This window comes from Tachypleus tridentatus, chromosome 6 (assembly GCF_004210375.1).
Source record: "Tachypleus tridentatus isolate NWPU-2018 chromosome 6, ASM421037v1, whole genome shotgun sequence".
Lineage (NCBI taxonomy): Eukaryota > Metazoa > Arthropoda > Merostomata > Xiphosura > Limulidae > Tachypleus > Tachypleus tridentatus.
Genome location: NC_134830.1, coordinates 150658052 through 150683773, shown reverse-complemented (window position 1 = coordinate 150683773; position 25722 = coordinate 150658052). Strand labels below are relative to the sequence as shown.

At 35.7% G+C, this 25722-nt stretch overlaps 1 protein-coding gene and 2 long non-coding RNA genes across 6 annotated transcripts; 1 reads left to right on the top strand and 2 right to left on the bottom strand.

Annotated features, from left to right (window-relative positions):
- Positions 1 to 1654: 1654 nt before the first annotated feature.
- On the bottom strand, positions 1655 to 14600 carry LOC143254041 (sushi domain-containing protein 4-like). 3 transcript variants are annotated; one of them, XM_076508776.1, is made up of 7 exons: positions 14359 to 14598; positions 11747 to 11926; positions 11061 to 11246; positions 9707 to 9895; positions 8505 to 8543; positions 6379 to 6445; positions 1655 to 2551 (listed from the first exon to the last, which is right to left on the bottom strand). In XM_076508776.1, exons 1-7 carry the CDS (start codon positions 14435 to 14437, stop codon positions 2293 to 2295), a joined length of 999 nt encoding a protein of 332 aa, XP_076364891.1. In that variant the 5' UTR covers positions 14438 to 14598; the 3' UTR covers positions 1655 to 2292. The 3 variants fall into 3 exon arrangements, with proteins under 3 accessions (XP_076364891.1, XP_076364893.1, XP_076364892.1); XM_076508778.1 differs by lacking the exon at positions 9707 to 9895 and having other exon boundaries at positions 14359 to 14600; XM_076508777.1 differs by lacking the exon at positions 11747 to 11926 and having other exon boundaries at positions 14359 to 14592.
- On the bottom strand, positions 2588 to 6368 carry LOC143254046 (uncharacterized). Of its 2 annotated transcripts, XR_013029938.1 has the most exons (5): positions 5300 to 5350; positions 4315 to 5193; positions 3770 to 3996; positions 3603 to 3663; positions 2588 to 3496 (listed from the first exon to the last, which is right to left on the bottom strand). It is a non-coding gene; the product is annotated as an uncharacterized LOC143254046 (long non-coding RNA). The 2 variants fall into 2 exon arrangements; XR_013029937.1 differs by having other exon boundaries at positions 4315 to 6368.
- An 18-nt stretch (positions 14601 to 14618) lies between the features above and the next one.
- On the top strand, positions 14619 to 20088 carry LOC143254044 (uncharacterized). Its single transcript, XR_013029935.1, has 2 exons — positions 14619 to 15147; positions 17582 to 20088. It is a non-coding gene; the product is annotated as an uncharacterized LOC143254044 (long non-coding RNA).
- Positions 20089 to 25722: the final 5634 nt, after the last annotated feature.

Genomic DNA, 25722 nt, shown 5'->3' with positions numbered 1-25722 from the left:
TTATGTTTTTAAACACTACATTTTTAACCTAAGGATATGATAAATATACTGTGGTTGGAATATATTATTGTTGTTACTCATTCTTCTATGTTTCCATTATCCCTGAGGAATTAGATTAAGAATGTGGTATTTAAAAATGCAATAGCTATAATACTAATATCTACGACAAATAAAATTATAACATTATCACCATGTTTTAATGGATCTGTTGATACTGAGGTTTAACCAGCTTAGTGTCTACTTTATTTTTTCAAATACTTTGTCAAATGTTGCAAGTTTGAACATAATAAAAATACTAATGTTTGTATTAACAGGTTATATTTGGGCATAGTATAAAATACTGTATATGACTTCTAAGTTTTAGGTGCCTATGAGTAGTATAGATCTGAAATTATTCCTACGAATCAGTCACTAACATTAACATTAGAATTTGACAGTTAGATTAGGCCTGAATACATGTTACTAATATGTCAAATGTTAGTACCTAGGCCTAATTTGTTAATTAATGCTGACTTCTAGGTCTGGATATACATTATAACACAATGAGAATTGTTAAATCAGTACAATTTTTGTCACTTAATTAAGTTTGCACAGATAGATGTGGGAGTAAGTAACGTTTAGCCCTAAGGACCTGATTTGCTAACATTAGGCCTAAGCCAACTTGTTCATTAGTGGGGTGTAAAACAAATATGCAAGTCTGACTGCAGTTTCTTGAGTAATACATCTGAAATGATCCTTGAGTCTCTAAAAATATTCATTGAAAAGCCATGAAATGTCATTTCTACATGGATGCAAGGACTGGCTCTCATCAAATTTCATGTACAACTAGGATAACAAAGTGATTTTCATTTTAGGAATTTTATGTTTAGAGAATTTTAAATGTGGCATTTCTTGGTAGATGATTTTATGTAATTGTGTTCGTGGGTTAACTATATCTAATCACATCTTCTCACAAAAATGAACAGTTAATTTGAGATGTTTCAAATGAAAATTACTGGGGCACATGTAAGCTTACAGCAACTTTAAGTTTCATTAAGTAAGTTTGAGCATTCAATTATAACAAAGTTCTTGTGTCATAAAATGTACTTGTATAAACAGGTGTAAAAAAATTTTTAAATTTATGTATCTGTGACACATTTTAAACAAATATAAATTTATAATAAGAAACTGCTAAAACCTTGGTTAAAATTTCACACAGAGCTACACGAGAGCTATCTATGCTAGTTGTTCATAATTTAGTAGTAAAAGAGTAAAAAGAATACAGCTAACCACCACTGCCAATCATTGCCTTGTAATGGCCCCTGTGGCTGAAAGGGCAAGTCTTTCTGATGAGAGGGAGATTTGAACCCCCAACCCTCAGATTACAAGTCGAGCACCCTTACCTCCTAGCCCTAACAGGCCTTTAGAACTTGTTATGCAATGCTGACGTTTCTGGATACAGATCCATGAAATGAAAGTTATTGTGATCCAAAAAAACAGATATAGTGTTTATAAATGGTATAAAGGTCAGCTGTTAGCAATGTTCACAGGGTCGGTTGTGCAACTTGACACATTACTCTTGTACTAGTAAAAACAGCCACATACCTAGGTTGCAATAGTTACTGATATTAACCTTGCTAGAGGATAGTGTTGGAAGGGTCTTAAAAATAACACATTTTATGTTCCAATAATTCAGTGGACTTTATTTCTGCAATCTTCTTGCCTTACATCTAAATAACACAAACAGGATTGTTACCACTTTTTACTTTTAAAGCTGGTTTAAGTGCATACTTTTACTCACACTTTGTCATCATATTAAGAGTAAAAAAAAAGCAGAGTCATTGTTTTACATAGTTTATATAACAGTTATTAGGTACTTAAGTCCTGGTGATAGTAACTGATAGTGTTTATATAACAATTGTTAGGTACTTAAGTCATGGTGACAGTAACTGACACAGTGTTTATATTACAGTTGTTAGGTATTTAAGTCCTGGTGACACTAACTTACACAGTGTTTATATTACAGTTGTTAGGTATTTAAGTCCTGGTGACACTAACTTGCACAGTGTTTATATTACAGTTGTTAGGTATTTAAGTCCTGGTGACACTAACTTACACAGTGTTTATATTACAGTTTTTAGGTATTTAAGTCCTGGTGATGGTAACTTTGTTACTGACACTGTTAGATTAAATTATACCCGTCTTGGGAATAAAGTCAACTCATGGTTATTAACACATGATTTTATTATTGGATGTTTGTGTTTTAGTGTTTATAATGACATCAGTCATGATAGAATACAAAATAGATTACAACTAAGTTGGTATTTTATACTGGTTGTGTTGTTCTAATACTTCTACAGAGGAATGCTGGTCACTTATAGAATCTGGTGGTAGTGGTCTTCTGGTCATGGAATCTTCTGCATTTTCTTCTTCTATATCTTCTTCTAAAAGATTTAAATACTGACCACTTCCAGATGATTTAATATAGAGAAAAGCTCCAATTTCCTTTGATGGTCGATACAAAAATGTCCTTGTCCTATTGGTGTGTGCAGCGTACTTCAGTTGTTGCTTTCTGTAAAGTAAGATTAAAAAACAAAAGTAACTGCAGATCTTTTACAGTAGTACCTCTTATGTGTGACCTTTATCTTTTACAGTAGTACCTCTTGTGTGTGACCTTTATCTTTTACAGTAGTACCTCTTGTGTGTGACCTTTATCTTTTACAGTAGTACCTCTTATGTGTGACCTTGTATAATGTCTGTCTGTCCTTCAGTGACCTGCACCTGTAGTTCTATATATCTTCTGTCTTTAAATAACTTTTATCTTTTACAGTAGTACCTCTTATGTGTGACCTTGTATAATGTCTGTCTGTCCTTCAGTGACCTGTACCTGTAGTTCTATATATCTTCTGTCTTTAAGTAACCTTTATCTTTTACAGTAGTACCTCTTATGTGTGACCTTGTATAATGTCTGTCTGTCCTTCAGTGACCTGTACCTGTAGTTCTATATATCTTCTGTCTTTAAGTAACTTTTATCTTTTACAGTAGTACCTCTTATGTGTGACCTTGTATAATGTCTGTCTGTCCTTCAGTGACCTGTACCTGTAGTTCTATACATCTTCTGTCTTTAAGTAACCTTTATCTTTTACAGTAGTACCTCTTATGTGTGACCTTGTATAATGTCTGTCTGTCCTTCAGTGACCTGTACCTGTAGTTCTATATATCTTCTGTCTTTAAGTAACCTTTATATTTTACAGTAGTACCTCTTATGTGTGACCTTGTATAATGTCTGTCTGTCCTTCAGTGACCTGTACCGGTATTTCTATATATCTTCTGTCTTTAAGTAACCTTTATCTTTTACAGTAGTACCTCTTATGTGTGACCTTGTATAATGTCTGTCTGTCCTTCAGTGACCTGTACCTGTAGTTCCATATATCTTCTGTCTTTAAGTAACCTTTATCTTTTACAGTAGTACCTCTTATGTGTGACCTTGTATAATGTCTGTCTGTCCTTCAGTGACCTGTACCCGTAGTTCTATATATCTTCTATCTTTAAGTAACCCTTATCTTTTACAGTAGTACCTCTTATGTGTGACCTTGTATAATGTCTGTCTGTCCTTCAGTGACCTGTACCTGTAGTTCTATATATCTTCTGTCTTTAAGTAACCTTTATCTTTTACAGTAGTACCTCTTATGTGTGACTTTGTATAATGTCTGTCTGTCCTTCAGTGACCTGTACCCGTAGTTCTATATATCTTCTATCTTTAAGTAACCCTTATCTTTTACAGTAGTACCTCTTATGTGTGACCTTGTATAATGTCTGTCTGTCCTTCAGTGACCTGTACCTGTAGTTCAATATATCTTCTGTCTTTAAGTAACCTTTATCTTTTTACAGTAGTACCTCTTATGTGTGACCTTGTGTAATGTCTGTCTGTCCTTTAGTGACCTGTACCGGTAGTTCTATATATCTTCTGTCTTTAAGTAACCTTTATCTTTTACAGTAGTACCTCTTATGTGTGACCTTGTGTAATGTCTGTCTGTCCTTCAGTGACCTGTGCCTGTAGTTCTATATATCTTCTGTCGTTAAGTAACCTTTATCTTTTACAGTAGTACCTCTTATGTGTGACCTTGTATAATGTCTGTCTGTCCTTCAGTGACCTGTGCCTGTAGTTCTATATATCTTCTGTCGTTAAGTAACCTTTATCTTTTACAGTAGTACCTCTTATGTGTGACCTTGTATAATGTCTGTCTGTCCTTCAGTGACCTGTGCCTGTAGTTCTATATATCTTCTATCTTTAAGTAACCCTTATCTTTTACAGTAATACCTCTTATGTGTGACCTTGTATAATGTCTGTCTGTCCTTCAGTGACCTGTACCTGTAGTTCTATATATCTTCTGTCTTTGAGTAACCTTTATCTTTTACAGTAGTACCTCTTATGTGTGACCTTGTATAATGTCTGTCTGTCCTTCAGTGACCTGTACCTGTAGTTCTATATATCTTCTGTCTTTAAGTAACCTTTATCTTTTACAGTAGTACCTCTTATGTGTGACCTTGTATAATGTCTGTCTGTCCTTCAGTGACCTGTACCTGTAGTTCTATATATCTTCTGTCTTTAAGTAACCTTTATCTTTTACAGTAGTACCTCTTATGTGTGACCTTGTATAATGTCTGTCTGTCCTTCAGTGACCTGTACCTGTAGTTCTATATATATTCTGTCTTTAAGTAACCTTTATATTTTACAGTAGTACCTCTTATGTGTGACCTTGTATAATGTCTGTCTGTCCTTCAGTGACCTGTACCGGTATTTCTATATATCTTCTGTCTTTAAGTAACCTTTATCTTTTATAGTAGTACTTTTTATGTGTGACCTTGTATAATGTCTGTCTGTCCTTCAGTGACCTGTACCTGTAGTTCCATATATCTTCTGTCTTTAAGTAACCTTTATCTTTTACAGTAGTACCTCTTATGCGTGACCTTGTATAATGTCTGTCTGTCCTTCAGTGACCTGTACCCGTAGTTCTATATATCTTCTATCTTTAAGTAACCCTTATCTTTTACAGTAGTACCTCTTATGTGTGACCTTGTATAATGTCTGTCTGTCCTTCAGTGACCTGTACCTGTAGTTCTATATATCTTCTGTCTTTAAGTAACCTTTATCTTTTACAGTAGTACCTCTTATGTGTGACCTTGTATAATGTCTGTCTGTCCTTCAGTGACCTGTACCCGTAGTTCTATATATCTTCTATCTTTAAGTAACCCTTATCTTTTACAGTAGTACCTCTTATGTGTGACCTTGTATAATGTCTGTCTGTCCTTCAGTGACCTGTACCTGTAGTTCTATATATCTTCTGTCTTTAAGTAACCTTTATCTTTTTACAGTAGTACCTCTTATGTGTGACCTTGTATAATGTCTGTCTGTCCTTCAGTGACCTGCACCTGTAGTTCTATAAATCTTCTATTTTTAAGTAACCCTTATCTTCAGCCTCACAATTTCTTTCAGTGAACAACATGTGTAGCCTAAAACATTTAGTCTTTTTTAGTAACCCATATTTGCAGCCTAGGGCTGTTTTATTTAATGGACAAAAAGGGGGCCATTTGTATGTAGCAAGTATAATAATAATTTATAAAATATGCTGTCTATAACAAAATAAAAAAACAAGTAGTGTTTTATTTTTTTATTTCCTTAATGTTTGTCAATAATAGATTCAGTTTATAAAATCGCATGTTAATTTCTTTAATGCAAGGTCAAACATAGGTTGAAATGCTAGTTTATACTATGCTCAAAACACACCAGTGTCTTAAAGGTAAAGGATATGTGGATTTGACTTCCCAGAAATTACTAAATAACACTATATTATAATTCAATCAGGACAACTAAATTTGTTTCAAAGTCCTTGGGACAAGCAAACAGATATTTTTAATGTCAAATAATAAATCAAAACCAATATAGGGAAAAAATGAATTTCAGTTTCTGGTTCCCATGAAAAATGGTCAACTATTTTGTTGGTTTAGTCGAATAGGTAGAAAGTTTTCTGAAAAAGGTTTGAATCACATTAATAATTATCTGCCTGTTCCTTAGGGACCATCTGTAGTCTGTTGCCCCTCAGTGACTCTTGGTCATGGTATATAAAGAAAATATTTTAACTAAAACTCTCAAGTTTCTGATGTGCACGTGATCAAAGAATGGGTCTTAGATATATTTATAGTATCAAAAAACAAGTTAATTTTCAAATATTTATATTGAGAAGATAAAATAATAAAATAAATAAATATAACTCATTATTCTTTACTATAATTTCTTCATTGTTGTGTATTGTCACAATTTAACATTATTTTCCACCGTTATACCTTTTATTTTTTCTTCCATTTATTGTACATCTCCTTAAAAATGATTTGACGTACCTTTTCTTCAACATCACAACAACGGTTACCATGAGAACAGCAAGAAGAAAGAGGCCGATAACAGTAGCTGAAATAAGAGGATAGAAATGTGTACATTATATTTGTTGTTTTGTGAAGTCATGTTTGGAACTGGTATACTTCACATCACTCCATAGACGTGTGTATCCATGTGCTGGAATACTTCATGGTATAAGGAAATTTTATTATTACTGTTTCTTTGTAATTGTAACATTAAGTACAAAACAACATACCACAAGACGTGTGACCGAGAAGGTGCTGTTTTTAACACAAAACTTGTATGTTCGATAGGATTGCTCTGTGTAACCCAAATTTTGTTCCTGGATAGTATGTGTCATTTCTTACTTGTGTTGTAAAAGTACAGAAAGTGGTCAATATTCCCTTAAAACTTTGCTTTTGTGACCTGGATAATGAAATTTAGAAATTAACTTATTTTCTATGTAAAAACGGGCAAATTTGCACATTTTCATCTACATAAGGTTTGAATAAAACAACATATGAATCAGGATTTTCATATATTTATACTAAAGTTGTACAAAAATGTTTAGAAGTGAGTAGTTTTTCCTGAATTATGATTGTAATGTAAATCACTTTCACGTATCAGATCCCAAATATAGTCTCCCATCACGTTTTCATTATGCTCCTTGTTAGTGGTGTTCAGAGTCCAGTATATCTTGGTTGAAATGCTTACCTTGCTCCTCTGAGTATGCTCTCATGTTCTCCTTGAATTTATTAAGATGAGCTTCAAGGATATGAACTTTCAGGGACGTCCTGCAGCCTATTTTGTTGTAGTTCTTCACTAGAGCCTCAACCAGTTTCACATAATGTTTGGCCATGTAATTGCCCAAGAAGCCCCGAACCACTGCGACAAAGCTGCCCCAAGCTTTTTTCCTTCCTACTGAGCTTCTTGGGGAATTCTGTGCACTCCAGGATCTTCATTGTTTGTGGTCCAACAAAGACACCAGCTTTGACCTTTGCCTCAGACAACTTAGGGAAGAAGTCTCAAAGGCACTTGAAGGCTGCAGACTCCTTATCAGGAGTTTGACAAACTGTTTCATAAGACCCAATATTATGTGCAATGGTGGGAACAACACCTTCTGGAGGTCTACTAGTGGCTCACACTTGACATTGTGTCTCTCCACAGAGAACTCGATTGTTTTGGCCAGTGCTTTCTGTTGTAGTGTGCTGCAGTGTCCCTACTGTTCCAAAGGCAAAGATAACAGGGAAACTTGGTGAAGCCTCCTTGGAGATCCATCAGGAATGTCACCATTCTGAAGTCTCCGATAACCTCCCAGCCATATTCATCATACTTCAAGGCTTCTAGCAAGGTCTGTTGTATTCGTCTTTGAGGTGCACTGAAAGATAGTTAAATTTTAAAAGGTCTAAAATTTGTATAATATCTTACTATTCAATCAAGCAAAAATTGTCCATCTTACTTTCCACAGTTTTCTGTAGTGCTTGCAGGTAAAATACCCAGGGTTTGTCTTGATCCACGACAAGTATGCCGAAATATACCTTGTAGGCTTCACACATTTTAACAGATGCTGTCACAGAGAACGTTTTTGCTCTTGATAAATTTGTCACATACAAAGCAGAATGCATCTGGAGAATGCTTGCAGCTTCTTGATGTAATCTCTGATAAAATCAAATAGGTCTATGTGTTTACTTAGGCAGCTAGAACTAAACTGAAGTGGTGAGTCCCTCTATATGTATTACTATGGGAAGTTCTAGAAAATTCTTGTAAGTTCGAGAAAATTCTCTATCAGCTACTCAACAATGAATATACCTGGAATATTCTGGAAGGTGGGTAAATTTGAAAATTTTATTACCCAGGTCACACAAGCAAAGTTTGAAGAGAAAAATGGGTCTTTTCCACTTATTTTAGACATAAGCAATTGGGAAATAACACTTTCTGCCCAGGAACAAGAAAAGCAAAAATTCAAACTCAACTACTTTGGTTCAATAAAGAAATATACTCCATTGGTTTTTGAATACTTGTCTGTTTAAATGATACTTAATACTATTGCACTTTAATGAAATACAGTTATAGAGAAATAAATTACAGTTATAATATTTCATTAAAAAAAGATAGAAAATAAAGGACTCACCAATTAATTTGGTCGACGACATTGTGGATCTTCCATTTCCTAAAATGAAGTAATAATTTAAGTAACTAGATATCCTTATAAGTCATAGCTGCATATCATGATACTCGTGTCTTAAGTTTACATTGTATATTAAAACTATTATATGTCATGGGAGAGTTACACTATCAAATGTCGATATAATATAATGGACGTGTTAAGGACATTGTGCAAAAAATGTTTCATGCAGTATATAGTCCGAAAGGATATCAGTCAACAAAATTGGTTAATGAAGAAACGTAGTAAAAGATATGAAACACGGTGATATTCGTTGGTTCATAACACTTTGTTTCATCTAAAATTCATTGACGTATATTTACCAGTTTGTAAAGTTTTTTAGGCCTAATCACTAAAATGTGGAGAAATCAAGTTATACTAGGAAAGTCACAAAGAATGAAATAATTAATTAACAGGAGGGAGGGGCAGCTTCTGGCTACCTGAAGCAGCTAATTTTAACCAAATAACGAGACAGGTTAACTATTATAGCACAACCACAGCTGCAAGTGTGAAAGGTGTTTAGTTGAACCACGTTTCAGATATCGAGTGAGACATATCAATAACTGAGCCACGTTAAGCTCTTTGTATATTACGTCTTATTAGCAGTATGAATGTATCAATAAGGTACATGAATAACTAACTTTGTTCGTGTTTTTGTTTCATTAAAACTTGGCGCTCTTAATTTTGAACTATCAACCAGAAAGAAGATAAACGACCAACAGTATTCATCGCCACAGTTTTGGATTGCTCTTTAACCAACGAATAGTGGAATTAAATACAGCATTATAACGCCCCCGCGGCTGAAAGGACGAGCAGGTTCGATGCAAGGTTTCGATCCCGCGAAACACAGGTTGTAAATCGAATATCCTAACCACCAGGTCATCAAAGTAATAAAGTTTAGTTTAATTATGTATTATGGCTATTTGATTATCAATATTTATGTTATCATATCCTGTTTTATAAAATTATTTCGAATGTTTTATCATGTTTGTCACAGAGTTTCGTAATTCCTGTCTACTCTAACCCTTTCATAAGTTCATTTAGTTCTATGTATATGCATTTATCTACAGAGATTTTCTATACGTCGTATTTGTGTATGTTTCTCTTATTAAGCTTATTAAGTTTTAAGGAAATAAGTCAAAATGAACCTTACTTGCAATGTTACTCACCTGCACAAACGGCCATGACTGGGGTCCATGTCCCATTGGGTTGGCAACGAATTGTGGCATGTTGAGGTGGAATAGCTCTCCCACGTTTACAAGAAAGTTTCATAACTGTTCCTACTGCAGTCGTCTTACTCTTGTTTGTGGGGATCCAGACACCATTGTCAGGGGTTTGGGCAAGACCACAGCTTATCTCTACATTAGGGTTATGGATGAAGATAGTGGGTAGGTAAGATACCACCAGATAATATCGTTCTACGATCTACATACATATATATATTCCTTTGTATTACATAACATTATTGTAGAAAAAAACTGGCCCAGTATGGTCAAGTGATTAAGGCAATCAACTCGTTATCTTAGGGTCGCAGGTTCGAATCCCCATCACATCAAACATACTCGCCCTTTCAGCCGTGGGGGTGTTATAATGTTTCTATTAATCGTACTATTCGTTGGTAAAAGAGTAGCCCAAGAGTTGATGATGACTAACTGCCTTCTCTTTAGTCTCACACTGCTAAATTAGGGACGGCTGGCAGAGATAACTCTCGTGTAGCTTTGCGCGGTCCTCCGCTGGTATAGCGGTAAGTCTAGAGATTTACAACGCTAAAATTAGGAGCTCGATTCCCCTCGGTGGACTCATCAGACAGCTTGATGTGACTTTGCTGTAAGAAAACACACACACACACAGCTTTTCGCAAAAATCCAAAAACAAACAAACCTTATTGTATGATAATACGTTTTACACGACAACAAATTAATAAATACAGTTAGGAACAGCTAGCGCAGATAACCCTCCTGAAGTGTTGCGTGAAATTAAAAAAAAATCAATTTTTTATTTTATATTTGTTGAATTTCGCGCAACTACACTTGAGGGATAGCTGCGCCAGCCGTCCCTAATTTAGAAGTGATAGTCCAAACGGTAGACGTTTTGTTAACATCACCAACAGCTAACTCTTAGGCTATTCTTTAACAACGAAAAGTTGGACTGACGCTCCAACGTCTGAAAGGGCGTGTCTGGTGACAAGATTCGAACCCGAGACCCTCAGAAACATGCTAATCATTAGGCCTTTCATTTTGTATTCTCTGATAAAATATTAGCGCTCCGTGAACCAAGTATAACATGGCCAAAATTTATAGTTTCACTGTCTCTCAAGTAGTCCCCTATGTAGTTTCATTGTGTAGTCTGCAGGCTTATATATATATGCATTATGCTTTTAAAAAAAAACAACACGGGTTTCGTCGCTCACAGTGGACGCAGCACAGATGGCCCAATGTGTAGTTTTGTGTTTATTAACAAACGAACAATTCTCTCAATAGCTTTGCCTTAAAAAGTATTCAGTATTTTTTATGACAATCCTACCTGCACAGTGTAGATTGATGTTACTCCAACGACTGTTGTTCTGACAGACCATGATATTCTGACCACCAACGACCTTGTAACCTTCATTACAGCGTAGTTGAAGTACGCTGCCAAATGTAGTTGTTCCATTCACATGTACAACTTTTCCGTTCGGATTATTGTATATCACGAAGCCACAGTCAATAACTACAACCAGATGGAAAGTTTGAAGTTATTAAAATCAGTTTTGTGTAATTAACTCATTTTGTAACATACAAGTTAACAAATGTTGTTTGTTTCAATCATTCTCCTTACCCTAGTAACATTCGTATTTCAAAACTTGTTTTAATTAACAACATTAGGGGTGATCTCAAACTGTGGGACATTTCTAGTCAGGGCATAGAGCGATCAGATGAAACTAGGAGGCCCACGTGAGATGAATTTCTTTACGTCATGTCCAAGCCTTTTGTGAGGTGACGCTCCTGAAGAAATGTCTGTACAAAATATCGAAACAATACTTATTTCTTCGACTGTTTGTTATCTATTTTGGAATATTTCGATCTCATTGTAAAGCATATAAAAACTAAAGAAAACATTTCTCTACAACTAGAATGAAGCAAAATGTTTACAGTAAACTCTCCCCCAAAAAAAAAAAAAACGTTTTATCGGATCCAGCAGACTTCTACTGAGTGTGAAGAAATACTTACTTAAACACTTTGGTTCTTTGTCCGACCAGACCTGAGATTCAAGACACCTGCGAGTCTGTTTTCCCTCGAGATAATAACCTTTATGACAGCTGTATTGGACTTCTGTACCTACTGGACTGTAATAATCAACATTATGGACGTTCCCATTTTCAATTGTAGGAAGTGGAGTACAAACTTTAGCTAAAACATAAAAGTTACAACATTTGAATATAATACGTAAGAATAATAACAGAAACAAATTAATTTCGTACATGTATATATATATATATATATATATGACAAAGTTAATAAAAATTAATTATATTTTCAAATTGTTTTTGTTGTTAGCACGTCTACATTGAATTTTACATAAGAATACACATGGTTGGGTACTTTATATACATACATATATTAAAACGATTTTAGAGTCTCACCACGTCATTACAGTACACGTCACCACGATCATGTAACAAGAAACCTTGTGCATCTTAACAACAGCCCAGCAGTTGTAAAATGCTGCTCAGTAATGATGTTGTTCGAAGTGCTTTACTTATGGTGATTTTCTAGCATTCCTTTCAACGGTCTGTTTCTATAGAAATCCATAAACACTGTGTCCAGCTCACTTATCGGCATAACTTTGAGTGAATAATATTAACATCCAAGTCATTCTCCAGTTTCTTGAGATATGCGACGGTTTAGTGGAGGTGTGTGTTTTCTTATAGCAAAGCCACATCTGGCTATCTGCTGAACCCACCGAGAGGAATCGAACCCCTGATTTTAGCATTGTAAATCTGTATACCTCCCGCTGTACTAGCGGGGAGGTTTAGTGGAGGTATGACTCGAACCTTTATGTTGGTGAACTTATACTCTCTTGACCTCGTTTCTAGACAGAGATCCTTCTTCATAATGTGGTATACTGTCACGTGAGACATGTGGATAATCTTTGTGTTCATGAATTCTTACTTGTTACTGCACGACGAAGCACTTTGCTTACTAAGTCTGGGACATGACATTTTGTAGGTCTATTTCTAGGTGATCCTGGTGTCCCAAGTTGATCCATATTCCCTGTTTTCCAATGCCATTAAGCACAAGGAGTATCCCCGTTTTGAAAATATTTTTTTATTTCCGTTGACAAGAATTGTTACATACCCATTCTCACAAATGACCAAATTTGGTAGTAAAATACTACCTACGTAACACCAAACAATGTGAAAATGTAGTTCTGAATCATTCCGTTCAACCGGGACTGTATATCAGCTGTGGTTTTTACGTGACTATCTGATTTGCATATTTAAAATATTTTAATATAATGTGCTCAACTCTGTGTATTATTGGATCGACAAAATTCAGGTGCATTTGTCTTCCAAAAACTTAAAAGTTTATTATAATTCCTCAAACAAATCACGATGTTTTGTCGTTTATTACTCGGATTCGTTCGGACTTATTTTGTGCATTAGACAAATTAAGAATTTCAAAATGACAGTAAGGCGTGGCTAAATGTTTGTTTTGAATTTTGCGCAAAGCTACACGAGGGCTATTTGTGCTAGCCGTCCCTAATTTAGCAGTGTAAGACTAGAGGGAAGGCAGCTAGTCATCACCACCCACCCTCAACGAATAGTGAAACTGACCGTAACATTAGAGCGCTCTCACGGCTGAAAGGGCGAACATGTTTGATGTGACGGGAATTCGAAACCGCGACCCTCGGATTACGAGTCGAGTGCCTTATATATGCCGAGCCCTATATATATATATTCATCAGGCCAATAATGTTAGTGTCACGATGAACAATAGATTTGAACGTTAAAATTAGGGGATCGATTCCCCTCTGTGGACTCAGCAAATAGCCTGATGTGGCTTTGCTATAAGAAAACACATTCACACCTATACACCAGTGGTGTGACAAATAACATCATGTTTATTATACGTTTAGAAATATACTTAATGGTAGCGCACTAGATCTCTTTTTCAAGTCCCTGTCGCTAGTCATTAAAATTTAATATTAATTATTGTCCTTTCTTTGTTTCTTTTTGAAATTTAAAAATTATTGTTGGTGTGCGATGAATGTCTTATAATTTTATTTTCGAACGTAACATACCATAGTGTTTATACATGTAGTAACTAAACTTTATAAGTAAAACTTGAGGGGAACAGTTTCTATTGGCCCAGCATGGCCAGGTGGTTAAAGCACTCGACTCGTAATCTGAGGGTCGCGGGTTGGAATCCCCATCACACCAAACATACTCGCCCTTTCACAGTGGGGGTGTTATAACATGACTGTCAATCCCACTATTCGTTGGTAAAGGAGTATCCCAAGAGTTGGCGGTGGGTGGTGATTACTAGGTGCCTTCCCTCTAGTTTTACATTGCTAAATTACGGACGGCGTTGCGCGAAATTCAAAACAAACCAAACCGTGATAGTGTTATTTTCTCTTAGTTAGAAGTCCAAGGTTCAAGTCCCTGTCCCAGAGTCAAATATAATATTAAATATCAATATCCATAGCATGTAGAAATTTATCATAACCGTGAAACTTGTTTATATCAACATTTCTCACTACTAGTTATTAACAATTATCGGCTTACAGTATGTTATTTTTTGCGAGATAAAGTACATGTTTTTTTAAACAACAAACTTACCACAGCTACTTCTCTCTATCAAGGTCATTACAAATGTGCACACCACGAGTAATTGCGAGTATCCAGAACATCGGCTCATCACGTTTGATTGATTTGTTTGTTTTTGATCCGTATTCGTCAAGGAATGAGATATGTCAACTACTAATGTTCAGCACTTTTAAAAGAAACACTTTAATATATTATTGCTCTAATTCAATTTTGTGTATATACATTTACTAGGATAGTCGACGGGAACAGCAGACGAAGTAAGATCGAGTTTCCTCAAACTTCTCTAGTTGTTTATCCGGAAATCCGTTTGCCCGTGAGATGTACAGTTATTTGTCGTGAATTTAGTTCACGACGTTAACAGAAAGCAGACGTTTGGTGTACGACATTGGCAATTTACCATGGATTCAATTCTGTCTGAGCCGAGCAATGAGCTCAAATGTTTACCACGTAGATCAATTACCAACCAATATTGTGAAGGTCAAAATATCACCTAATATTTGTATTATTGTGAACAGAACTTTATTAATCAGTTTTATATGTCCTGTTATCATGAATGGTGCTTACAATGATTATTCCAGATGTTACGAGCATGAATAACAGGTTTGAACGTTTTCATAAAAGAGGGAACGTTCGGGCATGCTCCGATTGTTATTGTCAGCTACGCCCCATTTCTAAGAAAGGTACACCAATTAAATTTAGATAGAACATAGACAACGAGGATCCATCTGACCAATCAAGGCTGTCTTTGCACACCCATCCTTGATTTTCCTAGATGAAGTGCGTCCCCACGCTAGTACGGCGGTAAGTCCACTGATTTACAACGCTATAATCATGTGTTCGATTTCCCTCGGTGGACTCAGCAGATACTCCAATGTGTCTTTGCTATAATTACTACTAACAATAATTTATTCCATAAGTAACTCATCCTGTTATAGAAATAAAACTGTCTCCGTTAGTACTGATATTGTCTTTTTCCAAACCTACATTTGTGTTCTCACATCTTATTATTTTTAAAATATAACAAAGAAATCAGAAGCCTTTGTACTCTCGATCACCCTTTACCCTTCTTTTCTCAATTCAAAGTAAGTTAAGAGATCTTGATCTATTGTTCTATCTCCTGAATCATCCTCGTAACCATCTTCGTGAACCCTTTTCAATAAATGTCTTAAATCAGGAGACCAGAACTATACAAAGTATTCCAAATAAGTGTCTCAGTTAGACTTATGTAACAGATAATTACCTATTTTTACTTGTAATTAACATAATAGTTAGAGCAATATGTGGATAACGAGGTCGAATACCATCACCGAACATGCTCGCCATTTCAACTGTAAGAGCTTTAACATCATTCTATTCGACTAGATTACGCCAAAAGATGGGACCAGCTAGCGAAAAACTTTGTAAGAAATGCAACAAAATAAACAGTCAATATGTCAATGTTAATATTCTATTGGCTCTACCACTGGCTTGATTGGCTTATTTTCCATTTTGTCGAGATCATGTAACTTTGTTCAGTAGGTTACCATCTATACATGATTAAAATCTTCACAACATTAGGTGATTTAACCCTAACTCCACACAAAAATACCCTAGCGCTTTCGACAAGTTGTCTTCCTTCATCTGGGAAAAAGGCTTTTCTTTGCTCCATGATGAAGACACACCAATCTATTGAAGTTATGATTCTTTTTTCTTTTGCAGGGAGGGGGTATTGAATGCGATTTAACATCCTGTTTTTATAAGTGGATGCAAACCATGAACCCTCAGATTCCCAGTCCGGACTCCTAATTACTAATACACTCACAGTGCACGCATTTTGGAATTTCTGAAAGGCCGCCATGTTCTCTCTTTTGTCTTAACATCTTTTAAAATCCACTTAAAACCATTCTTACACTGTTTGTTTGTTTGTTTTTAATTTCGCACAAAGCTACTCGAGGGCTATCTGCGCTAGCCGTCCCTAATTTAGCATTGTAAAACTAGAGGGAAGGCAGCTAGTTATCATCAACCACCGCCAACTCTTGGGCTACTCTTTTACTAACAAATAGGGGAATTGACCGTCACATTATAACGCTTCCATGGCTGAAAGGGCGAGCATGTTTGGTGTGACGTGGATTCGAACCTACGACCATCAGGTTTTGAGTCGAGTGGCTTAACCACCTAGCATGCCGGCCGTCTTACAGTGTACAAAGTATTCGTATTACTTGCCCGCCTAATAGTAAGAAAGTTTTTCTGATACAGAAGATTTTGTTTTTTTCCTTTGTGTGGGATGGAAAATAAGTAGTAAATTTTCTTTTTAAACTTTCCTTTAGGTGTGTGTGTGTTTCTTATAGCAAAGCCACATCGGGCTATCTGCTGTGTGTGTTTCTTATAGCAAAGCCACATCGGGCTATCTGCTGTGTGTGTGTGTTTCGTATAGCAAAGCCACATCGGGCTATCTGCTCAGCCCACTGATTCCTTTAGGAAAGAGAGGTTTAGGAATTCCGAACATTTTTCTCAAATGTGAGAATATTATTATATTGATTAGTTCAATATATTGAGGTCAACTTCAGGTGACTGACGGTGGTTTTTGTACTTAACTGTTAGTGTTCCTGGTGAGTTATGATAATTACAGTTATGCTACAGAAAGTCCTTTACAACTTGTGTTGCTGTAGTTTTTCTCTTAACACTGTAAACTATATGTAAACATTGGTTTAATGCTATTTATGTTTTGTTTTACCTAAATTTCCTTTTATGAATTTTACTAAATTTAATTTTAACTTTTTACCGGATGTTTGGCACAGAGAGACTAGCTGCTTTGTGCCATAAAACACCAAATTAACCAACCAACTAGAACTGTGTTATTTAATGTTGTTTCTCTCCATACTTATTAATAAGAACCTATGTTTAACATCTTTTTTCTTGCAGCTACCTATGATAAAAGTTCTATTCAATATAAAATATTTAAATTTGTTTCTGTTAGGAAGTAAAATCTATCCTTGTTAAAATTTTCTTTTGATTAAAACACATAAATGTAGAAGTATGTTGGTTATACCATTCAGTATGTTTAAAAATAACAAACAAATTCATACAAGTTCAAATATTAAAATATCATACAAGCCATTACGTAGACAGACAGGATCTTAGGTGAGATATTTGGTTTAGCATTGATAGTGTGAAATACATTTGAACTACATATTTCACAAAATGATGCATAATTAATACCTTCATTTATCATCTGTTTATATTAATAACCATGTAGGTAGGCGTGGGATGATGCGGTCAGGATCAGACGAGAGTGCCAGAGCTGAACTGCTACGAGACGTTGAGCCGGTGGACTACACAGAAGAACGTGGTGGTCGTGTAGTGGACAACTTCACAGAAAGCTATTCCAGTTTTGGTTTAGATCCTTTAAAGATAGATATGTCAGAATCTCGAGGGTATGGGTTTGGTAAGGATTTTGACAAACAAATGTACAGTAGAGTGGGGCATCCACCAGGTGGTATGTTTGATGATGTTTAGGTCAACTGGGGCTCTAATACCTATAACCACAAAAACAGGTGTTTCGACATATAAAGTTACAATACTTATGTTTTTCTCCATGTTCACCAGCACATTCCAAGAAAATATCTGTATTTTCCATTTTTTTGCTAGTTCATGTACATAAAATACTGTACATGTCTAATTGCAGCATTAAATTATTGCTTCAGAAAGCTAACGTTCAAACAGTTGGTAACATAAATGGCACACGCTTTAGGGTTAATTTTATGTGCTTCATTGTGGTGGATGATAGTTTCAAGTTATTGTATGTTAGAGTAAATATTTGTCAGAACATTATTACTTTATACAAGATAAAAAAGCAACAAAAAACTGCTCTCTAGAAAAATATTTGTGGCTTTTTTTAGGAAGTTTGTCATATTTTTAGTAGTAATTTTACGGTCTATATCAATCAGTGAATTTCTAAAACTATGTTAAAGAATGACTTTCCACATTTGACAGGAATGTTTGTAGTGTTCCAAGTCTGGCTGTTATTTAGTTTGAGTTAAAGTTAGGTCAGTTATAATGTATTTCAATTTCATGAAAACTAGCTATGACTGATTATCTATAACCTTGATTGTTATGGTTACTTTTAAACAAAACTTGTAAGAACTGACATATTATTAGTAGCTAATCTTTTTAATGGTGTTCTACCATGTATTATTTTCAAAAGCTTGTATCTGTGAGTCAAGAATTCACTTATTTGTATTTTAAATGCATTTCAGAGGTAGAACTTATAATTATTTTTACCCAAAAAAGCTTTATGTTGTATAATGTCAAAAAGGAAGCTGTGAAAGAATGGTTAACAGTGTCAGAAGTTTCCCTTTAGCATGGATATCCCTCCTTCCCAAACATAAATACAGTATTCCCTCGCTATTCGCGGGGGTTACGTTGTTTACTCCCCGCGAATAGCGAAAAACCGCGAATATTGGATGCAGTTTTAAAACTTCTATGTATGAGATTATATACGGTACTAAATACTTCCCAGACACTTTCTAAAGACACTCTTACTCATTAATACAGTAATAATGTAGTAATATTGCATGCAGTCATGTATTTCACTAATGTAGTAATGATAATCTGAACACATTTTAATTTTGTACTGCAACAATATTTTAATCAAAAATAAACGTAAGTACAGGAGGACAGTAACACCGCATAGTATAGTTACCCATACTGTATTACTGTACCGTAAAGTCATTTTCTATGCGTACAACACATGTATTAGAATTGACAGAAAGTGAAACAAATTTAAAGGCAAACTTAGACAGATAAATACAGTACGCACAGTTCAGGTAATAATAATACAGTACAGTACAATTCAGTAATAATATGCAATTAAAAACATTATTAATACACGGTCACAAAAATATGCACTGTACATACAGTGTATGCATTTATAAAAAAATACGTACTGTATTGCAATAATAATTGAAAAAAAATTTAATATTGTTTGTGCACTCACCAATAATGAATGATGATAAAATGATGATGAAATTTGCTGTGCCATACGATGATGATGATAACACTAATGTACAGTATGGCACAGCTTAGCTGCTGCTTTACAGCACTTTAGGTAATTACTCCTCCTCTTCAGGCACTTAAGGAGAAAGCTCCATTTCTTCAGGAGAGTCAAGAGGTTGTGTTGTTTCTTTAGGAGAGTCAGGAGGAGGTGTCGTACTTTCTTCGGGTGTGGCTTGGTTTGACGTTTTGGGTACCTTCTTTAGGAACATGGTTATTGGCAGCTGGTTCCGTTGTTTTTCATAGTGATGAATAGAGTTTTGTAGGTCGACATGGTAGAGTTAATTGCATTTGAGAATTGCAGCGAACGAACCATGTAAGGGTCCCATGACTTGGCAGTCTCTTGCAAATCCTTTGCTTTTGACATGAGTTCAGCCAACCGTTCTAGAGTTAGACCCTCGTCCTCTTGTGATGGTTCTTCCTGGCCCTCTGTTTCTTCTTCACTGGCAGATTTCGTCAACTCTGCCAAATCTTCGTCCGTTAGAGGCTGAGAGTGGACGTTAATCAGGTCAGTGATGACGAGAAACCCACTTGTTGAGAAATTTATATGCAAAAACGGCTCGTTTGGGCTGAGAAAACACTTTACATAGAAGAGCGAACAACGTTTCGACCTTCTTCGGTCATCGTCAGGTTCACAAAGAAAGAGGTAACTGACCACATGTTTGAAAGGGGTTGTGTAACTGTGTGTCGAAATGTAGAGGGCGGTATTAGATGTTTGAATATATAATTTTATTTATTATATTAATATAGGTATAAAGGCGTTCCTTTATATTGGTTTATTTTGGGTTTAAGTTGTTGTATAGTAAGGCTTCTTTAATTTTGCGTTTGTTTATGTTTGTTTCTTTATTTAGTATTTGAGTGTTTTCTATGGTTATGTTGTGTTTATTTGACTTGTAGTGTTCGAAAACGTGTGAAGGTGACTTTTATGTTCTTTGAATCTGGTTTCCATTTTCTACTTGTTTCTCAATATAGAAGTCGTGGCAGTTATCACATTGTATTTTATAAATAATGTTGGTGTGGTGTTTGTCAGTGTAGTTTTACATAGTATAGACCTCAGTTTTGTGCCGGGTTTTGAATAAATTTGGTATTAATTGGAATGTCATATTTTGTTACTAATTTTTTGCCAAATGTTGGTTATTTGTTTGCTGATGTCGGGAATATATGGTATACAGCAGTATATGGTTTCGTGGTTTTTTTGATTCGTGAGCTGTATTTACTTTAGTTGGTTGATTTTGCTTTCTGTCTAGGTGTGTGCGTATAATGTTTTCTACGGTTTGTGGATTTTGGTGAAGTATTGTTTTAATTTGTCTAATTCTCGTTAATTTTATCTGGTGAGCATAGTTTTATGGTGTGGTTTCTTAGATTTTGTTTTGTTTCTTTGAGTCTGTATAGTCTATGGGTGATTTTCGGTGGATTTCTGTTTGATTGTGTATCAGTTCTTGTTTTTGAGGTTAAGAAATGATATTTGATTACTTTCTTCCTGTTCACATGGTTTGATGTTGGGATGTATAGAGTTAATGTGATTGAAAAAATTAAGTATGTGTTCTGTAGATTTGAATCCACAACCGTGTCATCTACATATCTATACCAGTATAGTGGTGGATGTAATGCTGTGTTAATTGCTTGTGTTTCAACTTGTGTCATAAAATATTGGCTAGAACTGGTGATACTGGGTTGCCCATGCTTAGGCCGTTTGTTTGTATATAGTTTTGGTTGTTGAACATGAAGTTTGTCTTTATCGTGGTGAATTCTATGAGGGTTGCTAACTGGTTACTGGGAATTTCTATAGTTGGGTTAGGGTCTCGGATATAGAGTTCTAAGGCTATCTTGCAGGCTTCAGTGGTTGGAACTTCTGTAAAGAGGGATATAACATCGAAACTGGCCATTAAGGCTTTATGATTAAGTTGATTTAGATTAGACTTGAAATTAAAAGAGTTTTTGATAAATGAGCTGGCTGATGTTACATATTTGGAGAATGCCCATGCTATGTATTTACCAAGGTTGTAATTAAACGATTCATATGTTGACATTATTGGTCGTAATGGACAATCTGGTTTATGAGGTTTGGGGATGCCGTATATTTGCGGTGTGCGTGAGTCGGTTTTACGTAGGTAGGAATAAAGTGTTTGTGAAATTGTGTTGGCTTTTTTCATTTGTAGTAGTAATTTGTTCAGTTGCGTCTCGTGTGTCTTTGTTGGATTTGTGTGTATTGGTTTAAATTTGTTCGTGTCTGATAGGATGTTATTCATTTTTTGGATGTATTCATTCGTGTTCAATATGACTATAGCGTTACCTTTATCTGCTTTTAGAATTTTTATGTTTTGTCTTGTTTTAGGTTTTTTATGCAATTAATGTCTCTTTTTGTAAGGTTGTTTTTCAGTTTTCTGTTTTGTGAAATTATGTTGATGGTTTTGTGGGAAAATTCTTTGAAAAAATCGTTTAAGATGTTTAAGATGGAAACCAGATTCAAAGAACATAAAAAGTCACCTTCACACGTTTTCGAACACTGCAAGTCAAATAAACACAACATAACCATAGAAAACACTCAAATACTAAATAAAGAAACAAACATAAACAAACGTAAAATTAAAGAAGCCTTACTTATACAACAACTTAAACCCAAAATAAACCAATATAAAGGAACCCCTTTATACCTATATTAATATAATAAATAAAATTATATATTCAAACATCTAATACCGCCCTCTACATTTCGACACACAGTTACACAACCCCTTTCAAACATGTGGTCAGCTTCCGGTCAGTTACCTCTTTCTTTGTGAACCTGACGATGACCGAAGAAGGTCGAAACGTTGTTCGCTCTTCTATGTAAAGTGTTTTCTCAGCCCAAATGAGCCGTTTTTGCATATAAAGTTAATCAGGTCATTGAACTCTTCATAAGTTATGTCATCAAAGCCTTCACCACCGATTAACTTTGCTAGTTTAACTGACTTGTTAACAGCATCATGTTGAATTTCATCCGGTGAGAACCCTTTGTAATCATGAACACATTCTGGCCACAGATTTTTCCAACATGCATTAAATGTTTCTTTTTTCATGTCTCGAAGTGCCTTGTGTATGACTGTCAGGCACGATGCAATTGTGAAATTGCGCCAGTACACTTTCAACTGGAAGTCCTCATTCTCGTCTATTTCATCAACTAATTGTTGAAGACAGTTGCCAGTGTAAAGTGCCTTAAAGGCACGAATCACTCCTTGATCCATAGGCTGGAGGAGGGATGTTGTGTTGGGAGGGAGGAACTCGATCTGGACTCCCTAAATGATACAAATCCACAGGGTGACCGCCAGCATTATCCATGATCAGCAACACTCGAAATTCAAGTTCTTTTTTGCGAAGGTATTCTACCACTTGAGGGATGAAACACTGAAGAAACCAGTTGGATGCCAGGAGCTTCGTAATCCAGGCCTTGAAATTATGCATCCATAAGACAGGCAAAGTGTTTTTATTTTTGTTCTTCAGAGACCTGGGCTTTGCAGATTTATAAATGAGGCCGGGTTTCATCATCCAGCCAGCAGCATTGCCACACATAATAAGTGTCACTCTGTCCTTTTGTGCTTTGAATCCTGGGGCTTTCAGTTCGTCCTTCATGATAAAAGTTCTGGAAGGCATTTTTTTCCAGAACAACCCAGTCTCGTCCATGTTGAAGACCTGCTCTGGCTTGTATCCCTTCTCCTCAATGAGTTTCTTAAAGGCCTGAGGATACTTTGCTGCAGCTTCTGTGTCTGCAGATGCAGCTTCTCCGTGGGATTTTCCAAATCGTAGTTGGTAACGTTTCAGGAAACGATCGAACCAACCCTTGCTGGCATGAAATTCTTCGGCATCAGCTGCTGTTGATGGTCCTGGTTGTCCTTCAGTGAATTGAGAATATAATTTCAATGCCTTCTTTTGAATGATCTTGGTGTCCAAAGGGATATTTTTCTTTCGCAAGTCTTGTATCCACAATGTTAAGGCAGATTCCATCCTCACGATTGCCTTGTTTCTTACAACATTCACCATCTTAGCACTTCCACAAAAATTCGTATCTACACTAGCTCTGATTGCTTGTTCATTTTCTTTATGTAACGCACGGTGCTCTCATTCACTCCGTAATGGCGTCCTACAGCAGCATAACCTTTTCCTTCCTTTATCATATCAAGCAGTTGTACCTTCTCATGCAGGGTCATAACATTTTTCTGGCGCTTAGGTTCCTTGCCAGAAGCTGGAGGTGTAGGGCGTTTGAATGGCATTGTAGGGTGTAAATAATATTGTAAAAATAAACACTTGAATTTACAGTCCAAACAACCACGTTGAAAACTTACGCGCGAATGAAAGAGAGAAACAGCTGATCAGCAGCACGCGTATGCAGCCAATCAGCAAGAAGGAGAAACTAAAGCTGTCAGCCATCGGCTAAATTCAAACCTATTTCTTAGCCTCCTCGGGACCGAGCGCTGTGTGTGTGCGTGTGTAGTGCGTTACCGGCTGTGCTTTGCCGTTTGCGTCGTGGGGGAAGCTGAGGCAGTCAGCCAATAGCAGCTCAGCCCATTGTTCGATAAAGACGTCAATCGATAAAACTGCTTGAGAGAGTAAATACAGACATACCCTCGAAAAGCGCTTTTAGTCTCTATGACCTACAAAAACCTGGTTTACCGAGCATTCGTTTTTATGACGTCATGACGCTAGCCTGGTATACCGGCATACGATGCGATAGGGTTAAAAGCCTAACCAGCGAATATGCGGGGCCGCGAATGGGGAACCGCGAACAGGTGAGGTTATACTGTATATAATAAACTCCTTCTATATCATTTATTAACAAAATAAAATTTCTATAAACACTATTACATTTTATTTGGTCTGTTTAATGAGAGTTTTATTAAAAATTTAGATTAATTTCATTTTTTTCTAATATATTCTCCCCTCACACCACTGTTCTTGTCATCTGTCATCAACTATTTTACGGTTTCGTCTAACTTGGCTTGTCTTTTTGTGTTTATCACTCGGTATACACAAGCTCTACCTATATCTCTTTTGGTCCAGAGAGAACTTTAATACAGTCGTTGCATCAGTTACTTATCATGCTGGTTGTTTTACGAGGCATACATCATTGTCGACATGTTCACTACTATGGAGATGCCTCTTTTAGTATGATGAAATTTCAAACTATGAGGAAAATCTTGCACTTCGAAGGCAGTATTATCTTTACTAACAGTAGAAGTCATTAAGCCTTTCTTTCATCTGTATCTTACCCACAGTTAAAGTTTAGTGGGCCACGAGTAATAATTTGAAACTGAGAAAATATATTCTAATCATGGTAAAACATGCTCGTACTTCAGTGAGGACATTTCTGTGATGTGGATACCAACAGAATAAACAGAACTGGCAACACAAACACACACACTTCTTCAGATTGGTTTACTATCTGTGGTTTTTGTCACAGGAGGTCTATATTGTAAACTGTGGTAACTTTTTGTTTCAGTGTTTTACATCAGTTTCAGGTTTATTCGTAAAAGAGTCAGTTGAATATTTTACGTTCTCAACAAAAACACTTAATGTTTTTAATATTCCGAACAACTGTTTATCAGAGTCAATTAAATGTTACGAGTCGAAACATTACATTAATAATATAACTTATGACGGTTTTGGTTAATAATACTCAATACATGGTAAATAATGAAGAGAAACCTTGTTTAAAAACATCTTTGTAAGACATATATAGGTTTGAACACATTTTTATGTATAACATTTGAAATTTTAACCAGAATATCACTTTAGGTTCACCCTTTCTCTTTATTTGAGCATGTGTTTCATGTTCATCTTTGTCACACTGAAAACAAAATGTAACTCTACACATTTAGCTTCACTGTTATACCATTTAATCTACCATGCTTTTAACAGAACAGAAACAAATTGTTTTCACAAAAAACCATAAATCTTGACACATTTTTAAAACAAGATGATAATTGTAAAACATTCTTGATAATGAAAAACATACTTGAAATAAAAATGTATCTCAGAACGACAGCTATGGGTATTAACACTTATTGATAAGCAGAAAACAACGTTTTGACCTTCCTAGGTCATCTTGAGGTTAACAAAAAGAATTTTGAGATACAATTCTAAATCATGTCCTTCCATAAGGAAACTATACCTGGACATTTTTTTATTTTCTCTCTCATTCTCTTGTCCAGTCGCTCTTTCTGTTCCGAATTTTCCCTTTTCTAAAAAAATCGATTTTCTTGAAATTTTCCATATCGTTCTTCGACGTTGGTGTTGGAAGATTCCCTGGACCAGCTTTCTCCTGTACTTATTGGGACAGAGGCTCGAAAAATGGAATTCTATTCTTCATGT

Coding starts and splice junctions, on each gene's coding strand:
- LOC143254041 (XM_076508776.1), bottom strand. CDS start 14,437: ATGAGCCGATGTTCTGGATACTCGCAATTACTCGTGGTGTGCACATTT. Junction 11,927..14,358: donor GATAGAGAGAAGTAGCTGTG/GTAAGTTTGTTG, acceptor TTTATGTTTTAG/CTAAAGTTTGTACTCCACTT. Junction 8,544..9,706: donor AGTCATGGCCGTTTGTGCAG/GTGAGTAACATT, acceptor ACTTCATTTTAG/GAAATGGAAGATCCACAATG.